The sequence below is a fragment of the Necator americanus genome, chromosome V, assembly GCF_031761385.1.
Source record: "Necator americanus strain Aroian chromosome V, whole genome shotgun sequence".
In the NCBI taxonomy this organism is placed as follows: domain Eukaryota; kingdom Metazoa; phylum Nematoda; class Chromadorea; order Rhabditida; family Ancylostomatidae; genus Necator; species Necator americanus.
This window is the reverse complement of record NC_087375.1, coordinates 29,757,040-29,774,496: the sequence shown is the minus strand read 5'-3', so window position 1 is coordinate 29,774,496 and position 17,457 is coordinate 29,757,040. Positions and strand designations below refer to the sequence as shown.

Genomic DNA, 17,457 nt, shown 5'->3' with positions numbered 1-17,457 from the left:
TCATAGCTCCTCCTTCATTCTTTTCGCCGAATCCGCTGTCGGCATCAACCGCGTCATGTCGAATCCATACTTTCGCATTCTGTGCCAGAAGGAAACAGACTCTGAACAACGGAAAATCTTAGCGAAATGAGGCTAACGGTGAATCTTTCTCCTGAGCAATTTTTGCTCGGCTTCGTTTGGTCATAGCTCTATAAAAACTTCTATGAATTCAACTTGAAACATCTATGTAGACCGAAAAAATACCCCTTCCCTTGGCAATAAAAAAAAACAGACAATGAGAGTTCTGTGTTTCAAGATATTTCTTAACGTTTTCAACTATGACTCGGAAGGGCACTTCTTAGGCTTTCTTTTCGATAAAAAGTAGTCAAATAGATAGTCAAACACAACCTAGAAATGAAATTCAATGTGACAGTAACAGTAACAGTATACATCAAAGATATATTTTGCAGATTCCTGCAAAATGTTTCTCTCCTTGTCAACATTCAGACCCAAGGCCCTTTACTAGAGTAAAAACGACACGAAGCACTGTGCAGTTGCGTAAGCGGTTGTCCTCGAAGCGGCACGGTGGAGATAGCGGTTGGAATCGAGGTGGGACTGTCGACGATTGCAGCAATAAACGGTAGCAGAGGTCTTCACTCCATCCTAACCGCTATGCTCCACCGTACCGCTACGAGCGCAACCGCTTATGCAACTGCGCCGTGCTTCATGTCCTTTAACCCGGCTACAGTTAGTGTTCTAATGGTTTGAATATTAAAATACGTATTTGCGCAGCTCATTCACACTGATTCCAGTTCCAGGAACAATCGCAATCGCAAGAATAATAATTCTAAAGTTATTGTGAGGAAAGAGAATGGCGAAAAGAACTGACGTTCATTAGAAAATTCGTGTGCTATAGTAGGGTAAAACGGCATGAAGCACGTACGCAATCGCGTACGCGGCTTCTCTCGAGGCGATGCGGTGGAGCGTAGCGGCTAGGAGCGTGGTGAAACCTTTGCTGGCGCCACCCACCGCTGCAGTTTGCGATGGTCCCACCTCGATTCCAACTGCTGTCTCCACCGCGCCGTTCCGAACGCGTACGTAAATGCACCGCAACTACACTCGTGATCCATGCCGTTCTGACCCGACTATAAATAGTGAACAACTGACAATAAGGTATTCAAAGAGCACTGGTAAATACCTAAAACTCAAATAATTCCTTATCTTTTTGTTTGTTTTTTTTTCTCCAAAATAAACTCTCGCGTTTCTAATGACTACAACATAGGTATGCACTAAAACCTCTCCAGTACTACAAGAATAATAATGGTTTTTCTTGGCTGAGGACATACCCAATGGGAATTTTCCACCATACTAAGCTAAATAAAAACTAAACATAAACGCTAAATGCATACCAAGGAGATATACATTCAGATGTAGAACACACGAAAACGAAAACATCTGACTCGAAAAAGAAAAAGAAAGTAAGAGAAAATCAATCAATACAACTGAGAATGTTAAAAAGCCGTACCGTTGTAGAATCCCTGACGCATCTGCGGGTTTGGAGAAATCTCAAGATAACGAAGATTATCCCCATCACCAACCTCTAGCCAGACTTCATGATCATTCGAAGGAGCTCTTAAGTTTGAGGTGATTCTCTTTCAGACCATCTATCATCGGTAATGTGACTCACCCAATCTTAACGAACTCAATGAATGACTGGCGAAATACATCTGCTACTACCCGTTCCTCATCGTTGAATTCGAATTCCGAAAAGAATGACACATCTTTAGTATATAGGAATTCGCTTGCATGTGGTGAGCCTGAAATCTTTCAGGGTGTAAAGAACTATCGTGAAGGGAAAATAATGTTGTTCCGTTTAGATAAATGTATAGTAAATAGAAAAACAAAATCTAAACGAGCGGCAAAGTACTAGTCTTCTCTCTCAAAATAACTGTAGTTACTTGAAATCCATTAAGTTTACCTTTCATTTTCATCGGGAAATTTTTGTCCCATATAGCATCATTGTAGTGGTTAAAAAAGTATGCGTATAGGTCCCAACCGGTGTTGCGTCGTGCTAGAATACTATCGACGCCTGGCACGTTGAACAATAGATCGCTAAGAAACTGAAAACACAAGCAAAGAGTCGAAAATAACAGTTAAGAAATATTAGGTTGTTCGGAAAGTTTGCCCCAATTTGTTTTTGAAAAAGCTTCTTCTAAGCTCACTTAAAACAATGAGGATTCAACAATACATTCACTATGCAGCTCTACAACCTCCGCTTATGTGTCGTGTTTTATTATCCTTATTATTCTATTACCATATTCTGCGAATTAACGAGAGCGCACAGGCGCACCCTCATGTTCTCATTTATAAAAAGCTTCGAGAATATTCTAGTCTTTGGACTTGCTGGAGTATTCGATTCATTTCTGGATAACTCCGGATTTTCTAAAATTTTTCGGTGCAACCCTTTCCAAACAACCCAGGAAAAAGGCTCATAAAATGTATGTTACCTCTGTGTATCGATCGAGATAAAATTCATAATGCTGCTCCTCTCCCCTGTCAACATAATAAGCAACGATCTCATTAATCAAGTCTTCCTCATGAGTTCCAACGTTGGCCAAGTGGACGAACTTCTAAAAGCCTTCTCTCGTATGTATATGCGAATTTGATTGAATTACTTTCATTTTGATGAGGAAAGAAGAGCCGAACATAAAATAAACAAGTCTCACTTTTAGCTCATTAATTAATTTGTCTCGATTCCATTTCGGGAAATCCGTTGAACTGACACCAAGCCTATGAAGGTATGGAGCGATTCCCATAACACCTGAAAGGGTTCGAATAATAATAGACCAAAATAAAAGAGAAATAAAAGAGAAATCAAAGATAAGAACAACGATCTCCTTGCATATTGCGATTAGAACGAAATCCACTGATTTTGAGAAACTTATAAGAAAAATTATTGTTAATCAATTAAACACCCCGCCTACATAATGTGGAGAACTGAACATGGAAAAAATGCACTTGTATTTTCTACATTTTTATTAAAACAAATTATACAAACTACGGGTTTGAATAAAATAAGAGTAATCACCCTCATGCCGCTTTCTTTCTACTGTATTTCTAAGTGCAATAACTTTACGGTCATGAAGACAACCAATACTCACGTCAAACAGGGGATGGAGATCCAGAAACAGTGCAATGAAGTCCAGTAAGCAAAGAAATCTTTTTATATACCAATTTTCTCATTTGAAATAGTCATTTCTAACAGTACAAGATAAAGTCAGTTTTGTATACTTTTAATGTGAGATTGTGGTCTCGACAAAATATTCTGATACGAGGAAGAAATCATCAGCCTCAGGTCTCTGCGATTAGAGAACCCCTCTTCTTCACCGGGTGGACTAACAAAACATGCAGAAAATGGACATCTACGAGCATGTTAATCACAGGAAGAAGGCTAGAATTTCGTATGAATAAATAACAGGCAGTTTCTGCCCATTCCAACATCTGAAGAAGGCGGCTTGTCAAAAAAATTTTAAAAAAATCACTTGTAGAAAAGCCGAACACGGCAAACCACGAAATCAATATGGAACTCCACAGAAAATCACTTACTGAACAAAGCGGCCTCCTTACTCGCTAGACCCACAATCGATACTTTTGGTGGAGCATCAGCAACCATCACGTCCGGATGTTGAAGGAACTCGTCATCAATTACTGCTCCCCATTTAATGAACCTGAGGCCATCTGATGTGGAACCATGAAATAACCATCAATGAGCGCTTAAACTATCACGATAGTGCAAACAAGTGTCACAAACCTACTCACCACCTGTTTGATGCCCTCGTAGATCTCTTCAACAGTTTTTTGTTTTAAACAGCTTTTCACCTCTATTCCGCATCCCAGTACCTGAATCATCAATAACCTTTGTAGTTACCCGATTGTTCTCCAAGACATAACAATCTTGGGAAATTTTCAGTAGTGTCACAACATTGGTGCTCCAGACGAGTCAAAACGACGTGAAGCTCGGTGCAGTTGCGTCCGCGGCTGCGCTCGAGTCAGCGCAGTGGAGGCAACGGTTTCGATTGAGCTGGGACCTTCGCTATCTGCACTCATGCCTTCAGCCAAGGTGAAATCAGCGATTGTCCCACCCCAGTCGTAACCACTGGCTCCTTCTTTTATGGTGCCTTCCTGCGAACGACGTAGTACGTAATGATGTGGACAATGTGTTGTGTAAGCAAATGAGAAACCAATGAGATAACAACGGAAAATTGTGGTGGTTGTTCCTAAACCAAACACAGACTACATTTTCGCACTGCTGGAAAGAGGAAGAAAGCCATTCTTCGAAAACTTGTGGGAATCTTTGGAACTTTGCTACAGGTCCATTAGGGAAATCAATTAATTTCAAATTCTTTATTTGTTGCCGTAAATAAAATAGCTAGAACTTCTTGATTCAAAGAGAGTTTCTAGAATGCATTGGCGTCTTTACGAGAGGAAGCAGACTGACGGAAATCGTATACTAGGATCGAAATGATGTGAAACACGGTGCAGTTGCGTACGCGGTTGCGCTCGAAGCGATGCAGTGTAGCGTAACGGTTAGGATTCAAGGAGAACCGTTGAAAGCACCGTTCTTTACTCCAGTTTGCGATGGTCCCACCTCGATTCCAACCGCTTTAACCAGCGCACCTCTCTGAGCTCAGCCGCTTACGCGACTCCACCGTACTTCATATCGTTTTGACCCTACTACAGACATCCTTGTTGTCAGCGAGAAAGAAACGAGAGCACACAAAGTACGGATGCTTCAACACCCATGATTTTAGCAATAAAAAGACACTATCATTACCTGTGCTAATTCCAACGAATTATTCGCCACAGCAGTTCCAAGCGCCCATGCCGCCCAAGGAGAGCCAGACATCTCAATTGAACGTGGAATGTAATCTCAAAAAAAGGAAAAGAGTATAATGAATTCATCTGATGTCTTTCTCTGGAATGCAAACGAAAATATTATACACAGTTATGAAAAACATTCAGTTTAACATAAAAAGTGCTCCAAAATAAACTAGAACTCACCTCTTGTTACAGGGCTGAGCATTAGTTGACCAACGGCAGCAGAACCAGCGCTATGTCCCCAGACCGTAATCCGAGAGGGATCTCCTCCAATATTTTCGGCATTTGCGTGCACAAACTTGAAAATTTCTTGACTAGATTTTAAAAAACTAAACATTACATTAGTAACAGAGGATGAAGAGTAGAACAATAAGTGGTTCAATTGAGTGGAGCGGTCCAGCGCAGTGGTAGCAAAAACCACTGCGGCTGCACGTTCCACTGTCCTAGGTCAACAAAATCCCATCACTCAGGAGAAAATAAATTGCTACCAGACTTGTCCGGGAGGATAAGAGCACTAATTTCACACATCAAGTCACTGAATAGACCTCACATGCGTTAAACTTCAAACGATTCAGGACAGAAGGTGAGACGAGAAAGAGGTGCCCTCTGTCCAGGAACAAGCGCGGTTTTGCGGACGCGTTGGCCAATCCGCAGAATCGCCGTTGAAGAAGTCATCCGTCATGGATCTCGGGAACTATCGAGAAATCTCACTGCTGCTTGTTATGAACGAGATTTTGGAGCGGCGTATCAAACAAAGGGAGGAAGCAACGAAAATCATCTTGCTTTTTATTCTCTATTATTTAGAATATTTACCTTGAGCGCTTCAGCGATGTCAAAGAGACCTAAGTTCCCAGGAATGCGAGAGTCACCAGTGGAGAAGAAACCTTGAAAAAAGAAAGTGAGAAGAGAAAAACGAAGAAAAATTGATCATCTTTGCAACCCGTTTGTACAAAAACCTAGCTCCATTAGAAAAGATAAAAGAGCAGAAGATTTCTACGAAGAATAGAGTTAAAAGGATCCTTACCGTAAACGCCAAGACGATATTGTATTGTGACCACAATGATGTCATTGGCTGTGTAAATATCTGCGAATCCTTTGTACCCATACATACTTGCTGAGCCAACTTCGTACCCTCCGCCGTGCACCCAAAACAATATAGGGAAACCTGGATATGACGCCTAAACAGAGCAAAAATCTTCTCCTATAGGCAGTAGGTCCAAAAAATGCACAAATAGCACAAATTTTGCAGAAAACTCAGAATATATGGACCTCCTTCTTTGGTCGAAGGATATTGAGTGTCAGACAATCCTCATCTGGGTGTTCCGGTGGAATAATGGCCTCCTTTACGATTGGATGGCACGATGCACCAAAAGTCCTACCATCTCGAATATCCCTCCACGACTTCGGAGGAGTGGGTTTCTGGAACAATAGGTCATTCAAAGAAGTTTTGCCTCATGGAAAAGAGGTCACCTCGAATCTCAGATCGCCCACAGGAGCTGAGGCGTACGGTATGTTGAGGAACACTTCTGCATAGTCGCCTTTCTTTGTTTTATGGTCAAATCCCAGCACTTTCCCGATTTTCAGCTCGAGAATTTGAGCAAATGATGGCAGTAGCGCGGATGAGACCAAAACCAGCAAGAGGATCATTCTAAAAATGAAAACACCAATACAGACAGTTCTTAGTTCCCCTATACGCTGCGTCGCGGATATTTGCGCTCAGATCCTCGTGATGCGGTTGTAGCGACCAAAACCATAAAATGAGGGATTAAGGACAAAATGTATGAAAGTTGCACTGTACTTCCAATGAAACAATGAAAAGTGAGCCAAATGTCGCGCCGTAACGATTTTTAGCACTTCTTTAGCGAATCATTCGATTCGTTCAATCTTACTGTGTGTGACCTACCCATATTGGAGAGTATAGGGTAAGAATAAATCCCCCTCAATCTTCCTTGCTTCTTGCCATTTTTTAGCTCAACGAGTTTTACACACGAAAGTATACGGTGCCCCTAAAAGTAAGCATATCACGAAAGTGACGATTTTGGTATCTCCTCACGAAACGACAGGGTCAGCGCAGTAGATCATGAATATGGGCGCTAAAACGCATAAGACACCATAATTGTCCTTAATAAGGCGTTTAGAATGGCCTTAGAATAGAGTTGAGTTGAGTCCTACGAAGCACCTAGTAATGCTCCATATATACGAGCGTAGGAGTGCGTGCATCCATTTCCAATGAGCAGACAATCAAAGGGTTGTTAAGAGAGCGTGTAAAGAGGCACCCGTTGAGTTCCGATCAAGCCTCCTATTAACTGAACATTAAGCGATGGAGTGTATCCTGTGGAGATCCACGGTCATTGATTCCTAAATAGCTGACTCTATCTATACTTGGGTCAAAACGACATGAAGTACGGACAGTTGCGTAAGCGGTTGCGCTCGATGCGGCGCGTTGACCTTGTTCCTTGTTCCTTCTTTGTTGCAGTTTGCAATGGTCCCCCGCCTCGAATCCAATCTTTCTGTATGTATCGTGGTGCGATCGCGAATTGTAACGATGGGTGTGGGCAAGGGTTCCACCACCATCCTAACCGCTACGCACCACTGCGCCGCTTCGAACGCAGCCGCTTACGCAAGTGCACCATCTTTCATGTTATTTTGAACTGACCATGCTTACAATTGTGGGGGAAGGGGGGTTGTAGCGCAGTCGGTTAGAGGTTCCGCTGCCTACAAGATCGATCGGAGCCTGGAGTCCGCCCTAGCGCTCACTAGGCTTTTTATGCCTCCGGGGTCGATAAATTAGTGTCAGACTTGTCTGAGAAGATAAAAACACTGACTTGACACATTGGCTACCTCTCGCAACTCATTGTATAGGTTCATGAACCTCAAACGATTCTGAATTGAAGTGATGGGTGGCGCATTCAAGAGAATTGATTGACGCCAGACACTTTATCCTTTATCTTTCGTAGAATAACTTGCAGAGGTCAATAGATGTATCAAGTCAGTGTTTTACCCTCCCAGACAAGTTTGGTACCAATTTATCGATGTCGGGGAGTAAAAGGTTCGGTTTGCTTTAGGACGGTTGTGAATCATCGACAGTCAGTTACAGAGGAACCTCGATCAACTGCGCTACAACCGCCACATTTCAAATGTCCTTATCACAGGCGATGCTATAATGCCATTAGAAATGAAGTTAAATAAGTATCCAACATTATTATTCGATACTATAGTATTATTTACTATTTGATAAAAAAAAAAGTCAGCCTTTTGGGAAAGAAAGATGCAATGTCGCAAAAGTGGGGAAGCCCAAGAATTATTTGTTGACAGGAGTACGAAAGTTCGACTTTCCTCGAATCTTGGAATAGAGATTGCAACTTGTCGATAGTCAATTAGGCTCTTTTGGTTTTTGTTTCCGGGTGTAATATCCTAGGGGATGATGACTTGTTCTGGATGAGACATTTGAGAGGATATATTGCAAATGTTCTTACTTTCCAGGCTCTGACAAAGGCGACAACGCAGAAACGTTAGCCGAAATAAAGTTTGTTAACAATCTTAGCTGTTGCTTAAATTTGACTATCGACTATTTGTTGACAGTTCCGGTGCTAAAATTCTTTCCAGTAAGAATCATGAAAGATAACAATACCAGCTCCTCTCCTCGTAAAAAGTAAAAAGTAAGTGAAAGATGATTCAGTTCTAAGTGCTCCTTAATGTCAGGGACGATCACAGAAAACAGTTGAAGAATGCGCCATCGGTTTGCAGCCGTTTTATCAGTTAGTAAGTGCGAATCAAGGAAAACTCAACAAAAACAAAAAAGCCGAAGAAGAAGCCAGTGGGAGCGTATCGAAAATTGAAGTTACCATACTCTGATAGCAAAAGTTGTTTCAAAACCTAACAGTTGTGATGGGCACAGCGCGCTGAGATGCACTGCAACTCATGGATCTTGCATATAATCAGCACCATACGTGTCTGCCCAAAGAGTGTAGGGCAAGCTCGATGGTTTTTCGATTGGGGCAGAAGAGCTCAGAGGAAAGAATAATTATCATAATTACGAGCAGTTTCATTTGAAAATAAGAAGAAGAAGGAAGAAGTAGAAGAAAAGAGCAGTGCAACGAAGAAATGGGAGAATATCCGGAAATTATTGCGAATTCCCTGAAAGTGATCAGTGGCACAGAGTGACCATACCATCGGGTGGGTGTCTGTCTACAGCGGTTTAAAGTGGGTAAAATAAGCATAGGCTAGGTAGACGGACAGGGTCTCCGAACAGCTACGAAGGTAAGGTTTGGGTGTTTTTCGATTGGAATTCGTGGACAATTAACGATTTTGTCCAATCTAGGCTTAGAATGGCTCAGAACCACTGCGTAATTTCAGGAGCACTAGCAATATTTGCGTCAATAATTGATAAATAACTAATCGACGTAGATCATGGACGCAATCGGCGTTTTAAGACACTTTTCGGATGAACAAAGCTTGAAGCGGAAGGCAACAGAAAAATTAAAAATGATATAAACGGATCAAAATACGAAGACTTATGAGTTTCAAAGGAAGAAGAAGAAAGCTTGACGTAGTTCGTGAAAACTGTTTCCATCAGAACATCGGCTTTTCACACTTTACACTAGTTATTTGTTCATACGAGAATTGCACTTTATCAGTGGAAGCAAGGCAAACCGAAACACAAATTGCTTCTTATCAGCGAAAAAGCGACGAACCAGTACGCAGTGTTACGTATGATCCATGCTGAAACCATTACCACCACCTACATCATTTGGGAAAGCCAAGCAAACTGTTCCCCGAATTTAAAATCACAAAACACTTTAGCAACTTTAACACAGAAAGATAGTAACCGAGAAAGGAAAGGACCTTTGTTTGTTATTGTAAACAACATCGTAGAGTACATGGTACATGCATTGTACATAATATATCTAACATATATAACAATATATCTTATAATAATATACATGTCGAAGACCTATCTATCTAATATCTATCTAATACACCTTCTTAATCATTTGTTCCAACACCTCCAACCTCAACACTCATTCACATCAGCGCACATAGTCGTCGGTACTTATGTCTAGCCAAACGACTGCCACATGGTTGCGTTGCACCGACACGCGTCTGATCTCAAATTTTTGAGGATTTTTGGGGAGTTCTGTTGTAGGAAATAAGAACTGGATAAATAACTAAATCGAGATATGGTCTGCAAAATATCCAATTAATAAACTCATTATTTCTGTGTGTTGATTAGTTCGTGGTCAGCAATTCCTAAAGAAAAAATGTTAAAATTACAAGTTTAAGAAAAGCAAGAAGTTGAGGGAAGAAAGTAAGATAATTGTGATAATTGGCTTCAAAACAAAAGTTCACTTCGTTTGATGAAGGAAAGTGTTGGATGTTGGAAGTCTGATAGCATTGCATTCCACCGACTCAAAAAAAGCAAAGAAAAAAAGACAAACAAACAAGATCTAGCGACTAGAAGAGTGGTAACCTTCCCTTCACAAAGAATGCCCTTGATTCTACGAACAATTACAGCCAACAACTTTTGTTTAAAACAGACCACTAAAACAATGCGAACCAACTGTGGGTAGCGAAACAGAAAAAAAGATCATCTTCCCGATCTAGTCGGGTAACTGTCTGGGAGCAGGGTCGAGCTTGTGATGGGATTTCCTCTTGGGAAGTGGGTCGTAGGGGAATCTGCGGTGAGCAGCAGTGAATGGAGGATAGCATAATAACCAGGACAAAAGGTTACGTAGCATTAAATATTACCATACATACAAAACATTACATTAAATAATATAAAATGACTACGTACATCTTAAAAATATTATGTCAAGTTTCAGGCATAGGCCAGTAACATGGACGCATCAACGGTTCGATGATGTACAACGTGTTGAGAATGTGACAATGCGACTACGCAGGTTCAACACTTGAAAGCGCCAAAATTTTGCAAAAAAAAAACTGAAACTACTTCTAAAAGATAAACATTTCCATTATAAGTAGTTTCGGCAGCTTTAGCCTGGGTCGAGCAGGATTTAGTGGTCAAAAAAGGTAAGATTCTGTGTAAATTGATAGGTCTGGAAGAGCACGAATAACTTCGTGATAAAAGTGCCTTGAGAAATACTCTGGATGGCATTTTGTGGAAAAAGGTTTGCCCTTCGAAAGAGTCACACTGATATTTTTTGAGACCCTCTAGTTTTTTTAGGAATTTAGAGGGAAAAATAAATTAAAATTCTTTGACTTTCTTTTGATATTTTCCATTTAAATTTTGAGAGAAGTGGGCGGTCTGGAAAGAATCAATTCTGCATATAGAGGTTTCCGTAACCCCTCCATCTGAGTATGTGGGCGATCCTTTAAAATATCGGGTTGGAATGCGAAAACTTTCCGAAATGCCGATTTTTGCTCGCTCGACGAGGGATGATCTCAAGAAAAGTCTAATAACTCGGAACAACTTAATGCAAAGCAGATATACAAGGATGTTGTGGGTGAGGATTTTTTCTATGAGATCCTATGTCAAGTGATTTCTAGCGCTTCGCCGTTCTTCCAAATCTGGACGGGAAGGAAATGGGAAAATGATACATTTCCCATCTTTTCCCATCTAAATTCCAAAAAGACTAAGTGAGGAAAAAACAGCACTATGACTGTTTTGTAGGGAAACCTTCTTCTCTGAAGAACTACCTAAAATAAATCTCTTGCTCTTCTTGTCACGAACTTATTCGCGATCTTCGCGACCTAACAATGTGCACAGAGCCTGAGTTTTTTTTTTGTCATTAAATTCCATTTACTCCAATTTTGAACTGCGGGAAAGTACGTTTAAGTGAATTTTTCATCTTTTAGAAGTGGTGCCAAGTTTCTAATTTTTTTGGAAAACTTTGACTCTGCGCTGTGTTAAACCTGAATCCAATTGTCATGTTGGGGGAAACAAAATGTAGATTTTTTTGTTTCTTTTTCGTTTTTCCTCTGTAATTCGACCTATGCGCCTGCCTCTTTTTTGTCCTATTGTGCTCTTTAATAAGTATTTAAAGATATTTCAAAAATTTTGGAATAAAATAGAGTAGTTCAAAAGTGAAAATATTTTAACACCGATATTTCAACAACATTTCAGCAAATTTGACATTTCCACTACTTAGTGCTTCTTCGCTTCTGCCAGCTACCAAATTTTACATTTATCTTTCGTTCTTCGGGTAATTTTCAACTTTTCTTTTTGGAAAACACGAAATTTCCAATATATTGAATTGATAGCAACGTTGGAGTGTGAAAATTGCCTAGAAGCACAGCAAAAACGTCAAAACCTTTCCAGACGGTTCACTCTAAGCCAAAGCGACCCCTACCTACACATAAAAAAAACAAAATTTGCCAACTTGCACAAAAATATGAGAGTATAGGAAAAGCCGAAAAGAGTATATGTAAGTAAGAGCAGAGCAAACTATAAAAATAAGCTTTTCCACCAGGTGGTTAGGAAGAGAAAATAAAGATGAAGTCGATCAGAAAAACTGGTGATGTTCCACTCTTATCAAATTAAAAAGCAATTTTGTTAATTAATTTAACAATCTTTATTTATTTTTCCAAGTCTATTTTGCTTCCTTCAAAGTAATCGCCTCCTTCCGACAGAATACATCTATGTATACATTTAGAATTCTCGAAGCAGCATTTAGATTCGATTTCCAAAACTGCGTTCAGTTCACCTTTAACATATTGATTTGCCAGGAAATACAAGGAGCTGAATCAGGTAAATACGGTGGTTATGGAACTATAAGAGTCGAATTTTTAGTTAAATGGTCGCGAACAGCCAATGCAGTGTTTGACAGCGCATTTTCGTGGTGCAAAAACCAAGAGTTGTTTCGCCACAATTCCGACACTTCTTGCGAATGGCTTCACGCAAACAACGCACAACATCCAGATAATAATCCTTGTTAACGGTTTGTGTGGGTGGAAGGAAGTCATAGTTCACAACGCCACAATAACTGAAGAAAACTGTTAACGTGACCTTGATTTTTGAGCGACAATGGGGCGATTTCTTTGGTTTCTGTTCACCTTTGGTACGATATTCGCAAACGATCACCAAAGGCTCTTCTACAACATCTTCAACGCTTCTGCAGCAACATTTCCACTTCGCAATAAAAATTTGATGCAACTTCTTTGGTCAATAAAGTTAAAGTCGTAAAAATCGCCAAATTCACTTCTAGTTGTTCACAAAACAAAACCATAACGATGAAACCAATTTAGATAGTGACGTGAATTTTGACACGGACCTCAATGAGATCACTACAAACCTACGAAAAAAAACATTTTTCTGGATCGATACACTCGCGAATTTCAAGTTGGAAAATCACTTTTCTATTTGATCACAGTAGTACAGAAACATTTTCTTTTGTTTCGTGTTTCGTATGGTTCAACCTTATACTTCTGCTTTTTCGTTGCTGAACGTTTCTAAGCGAATTTATAAAGGAAGGCAGTGAAAATCTGCCACAAAGATAGAAGAAGGTTGTAGAAAGAGAAAGGCGCCTAGCTTGAGAAATAAAGGAAGTCTGCAATTTCGCATTATTTATGAGATGACCCAATAAGTTAATGTGCCGCTCACGAAGTTTTGTTTCCGAATTCAATCAAGAAGTTCAACTTCATGTGAACAGTAACCGTTCTGCCATCCCATTTGCAATGATAGAACCGAATCTGGTTAGGGCAAGGCACCACATCTCCTTGGTTGAATTAGTGGAAAAGACACATAATCGCAAATTTTCTGGATCCGGTTTGGTGTCGTTGCTCTCTACCATTAATTTATTAATTTTTCATGTTTGCTTCATAACATTTTTCCCCTTCTGTTGAGCCTTCTATATTTTTGGATCAATCTTTCTTTGCCAGAAAACCTACTTGTAATTTTTTTTTCAAAATCTCAATTGAAAGAAACACTCAATCATTAGTAACGGATTCTTTAGCCTGTTGTTAGAACATTTTGCACAGCATTTTTTCGAAGCCCTCGATTAAAAGTTGCATCCAAAGCAAATCTGGATATCGGTCTAATAGCATCTAATATCAGTGAGACAAAGCAGGCGAGCAAGCAAAAATGAACCTTAAAATTGCCACACAGTTCGAAATAAAATGGTAAGAACTATCGGTCTGAGCTAAATGCACGTAAATGAAGTGAGAAGAGGAGATTATAGAAGTGTAAGAGACTTAAGAAAATAAGGATAACAACTCGTTTCAACGAGGGCTCACCTCGAAAAATCAGTGAATCATTGCAACCGGTTTCCGCGGTTGTAAGCGTTTGTTCAACTCTGCACAGAGCATCACTTTCCCAATCGTTCTTTGGACTATCGATAAAAGATTCATACGCCTGGATTTCATTTCTGGCGCAAAAATGCACAGCATTCAAAGTAGGTCGTATATTCAAAGTTTCGTGCTGCGTGAAATCTATACCCAGTATTTACTTTTAAGTTAATCTAATCTAATGTATAGCTTGGAGTTTGTAGTAGTTCAGGTATTGATCCATGCACCCCTCAATAGCATTTTGAGTACGGTCAATCGAACTCATTCATTCATTCATCATTCACTCACTAATTTATTACCTGATTCCGAAATGCAGAAGTGTTGACAGATTCCTAGCAGATTTTCAGAGACTTTTTCATCATATAAAATGGTGGTCCTGCATCTTATCAGCCACTTTTAACCAAATTTCTATCTGATCTTCGGAAATCCATAAGTCACACACCACCATAACAAAATACGCAATGTCGTACACAATAAGTACACTAAAAACCACTCTGAGCGCCATCAGATGCACCACACACCAACAAAAACTACTGCAGAGCACACACCACAATTCACGCCATACGCCACCAACTCTCTACACACTTAACACATCGACAACATATACACAACATCACACTTATCATACGCGACTATACACGATTACACACTACTATACACACCATCCCACGGGCCACATACGACTACACTGCCACATGCACCAAACACTAGCGCCAGCATACACACCATATAATACTACACACCACAACACGCCAATATGCACCACTACCCAAGTCACACAACCACTACACATGATTACACACCGCGACACGCACCGCACCACTACACACACCACCACACAACCTACACAAGTAACACATCACACCCCACTACACCCAATTACACATACCACCCACCGCCACGGGGGCCACACGACTACACCCAATCACCGCCACTCGAACAATATCCCAACACACGCACCGCCACCCACACCACACGCCGACACACCGCGCAACACGGACCGCATACCGCCTCACACACACCATTACACGCAATAACACACCGCACATAACCTCATTGGCACTACATGCCGCTACAGGCCATCACCAGCAGCTCCCTCCGCTATGCTATCGCTATGTGTCCTTGCGCACACCACACAAACCACACACCACACAACACACTACTACGCACCACTACGTCGCCACACTCCACAACACACCACCACACATCTACTACATGAAAATTACATGACTACACACCATTACACACCACAACGGCACCACCACCGTTGCACAGGAGGCCCCTGTCATCACTGTCCATGTAGCTGTTCCTACTTACCTACTACCGGCCCTTGCGTCGCAGGTCCATTAAAAAAGATTCTATTTTCCACAAATAATCACGGAACGCTTTTAAAAACGCTAGGATATAGTTCACGAACTACTAAACTGTCCCAAAAAATCAGACACTCAAAATTTTCCGACTAAAATTTTCCTGGGATGTTTGTCCTTTCAACGGGAAATTTTATATACATAATATATAGTAGAGTCAAAGCGACACGAAGAGCGATACAGCAGCGTCCGATAGAAGCGGTGCTACGGAACGTTGCGGTTAGTATCGAGTGAGGACCCTTACTAGCGCCATTCCTCGCCACGGTGTGCTACGACCTTACCTCTATTCCATCTCGACCGCGCGCTTCGAACGCAGCTGGTTACTCAACTGCACCGTGTTTCGTGTTATTTTGACCCCACTATAAATAAAAACCATCAGATTTTTTCTCAAAGTAACGGGTATGAAAATGATCGACATACTGTAAGTTCCATGATTTTTTTTGCAGCCTAAGTGGTCCATAAATGGAAGTTGGGAGTGACGGTAACAGTTTTGAAATAGATGAACAAATATGGAAGCAAGGAACTAATGAAAATCTGGTCGCATGGATGAGAAATAGGTGCTCAAGAGATTCTGTATCTCTGACTCTTAGAGAGAAAAAGAATTAATTTGAATAGACTACAACCTTCCTGAAGATGACATCTAGGCAAGACTCGCTTTTTCACTCCTACTGCATCACCACACAACTTTAATGCGTCGTATAATGCCAAAGGCATCACCCCACGAATCTGGGGTGGTGCGGATTTCAGGTGGAGAATTCCTATACGGGGTCGTAGATTATGGAGAGGAAGGTAATTCCGTCCATTTCTTCCTAATTACCGTAAAAAAAACGGCCCGGAAGATGCGGCGCGTGCACAAGGCCGGCGCGCTCTAATCGAACTCGTTGTAGAAAATAGCGCGCCGGAACGCTCGAAGCCGTACCTTCCGGACCGTTTTTTACGGTAATTAGGAAGAAAGAGACGGAATCACCCCACTTCCCATAATCTACGGCTCATAACCCACCTGAAACCGGCGCCAACCCAGATTCGTGGGGTGATGCCCTTAAGTGCATACTTTTTTGAAGGCAATATTTTTGCATTTAGGCTCGTAATTTGTTATCATTTTTCTTATTACTCTATTTAATTCATCAATTTTCACAGCTACCCCTATGTATAGTTCTTCTAATGTTTCCATGCATTTATGTTGTTCTCTGCGTCTCTATAGACAGGAGAGCATCTAGGATAACTGTCTGTGTCATCATTAAGGACTGAAGCACACCTTTGTCGTGAAATTTTGGCGTGTCTTAAAGCATATCCACTGGATATGTAATGTCTCGGAGATATTTGCAAAAGAAACCTCCAGAAGCTTCTTTACCGTTCTTCCACCGCACGCCACTACACTCCGCCATAAACACAACACACCCAGTGAACAACAGATTGCCGTACACACCACGACACCAAATACCACATCGCACACGGTTGCGTTCCCACTACACGCCGTTACTCGCCACCAAACACCGGCCATTGCTACATGCTCCCATCCATCACGTGAAACCATACACCGTCAAACACCACCACACAGATCATCATATGGACAACACACCACGATGTACACGTACCACTACACGCATCACATACCACGACACACCGCTCGCTACTACATGCGTCGCACTCCACACCACTACACAAATAAAAACCACACACCACCACACGGTAGGAACCTTTGCACAATCCACACATCGCCGCACACAACCACACTTCACACACCGGCCATCACTACATGCCCTCATACACAAAGCCACACACCGCCACACACCGCCACACACCACCACACTACGCTACACAAACCCCACACCGTCAAACACCACAACATCCTCATATGGAGCTCAGAACACTTCGCACCACTACGTTCTTTACAGACAACTACACATGTTTCACACACTTCTATTACAAAAAACATCATACACCACTACGCACTATTACATTCCACTGTGTACACCGCCACACGAGCCAC

The 17,457-nt window shown here is 41.2% G+C and overlaps 1 protein-coding gene across 3 annotated transcripts; it reads right to left on the bottom strand.

The window, feature by feature from the left end:
* RB195_015635 (uncharacterized protein) lies at positions 1-6,504 on the bottom strand (the record flags this gene model as incomplete). Of its 3 annotated transcripts, XM_064206438.1 has the most annotated exons (14): positions 1-101; positions 1,505-1,611; positions 1,667-1,796; positions 1,958-2,099; positions 2,487-2,609; positions 2,706-2,800; positions 3,586-3,707; positions 3,791-3,879; positions 4,814-4,908; positions 5,041-5,155; positions 5,671-5,741; positions 5,882-6,035; positions 6,127-6,276; positions 6,328-6,504. In XM_064206438.1, the coding sequence occupies 14 exons, from the start codon at positions 6,502-6,504 to the stop codon at positions 1-3; spliced, it is 1,671 nt and encodes a 556-aa protein (XP_064062317.1). The 3 variants fall into 3 exon arrangements, with proteins under 3 accessions (XP_064062317.1, XP_064062319.1, XP_064062318.1); XM_064206436.1 differs by lacking the exons at positions 1-101; positions 1,505-1,611; positions 1,667-1,796; ... (1 more) ...; positions 2,487-2,609; positions 2,706-2,800 and having other exon boundaries at positions 3,685-3,717; positions 3,799-3,879; XM_064206437.1 differs by lacking the exons at positions 3,791-3,879; positions 4,814-4,908; positions 5,041-5,155; ... (2 more) ...; positions 6,127-6,276; positions 6,328-6,504 and having other exon boundaries at positions 3,586-3,652.
* Positions 6,505-17,457: the final 10,953 nt, after the last annotated feature.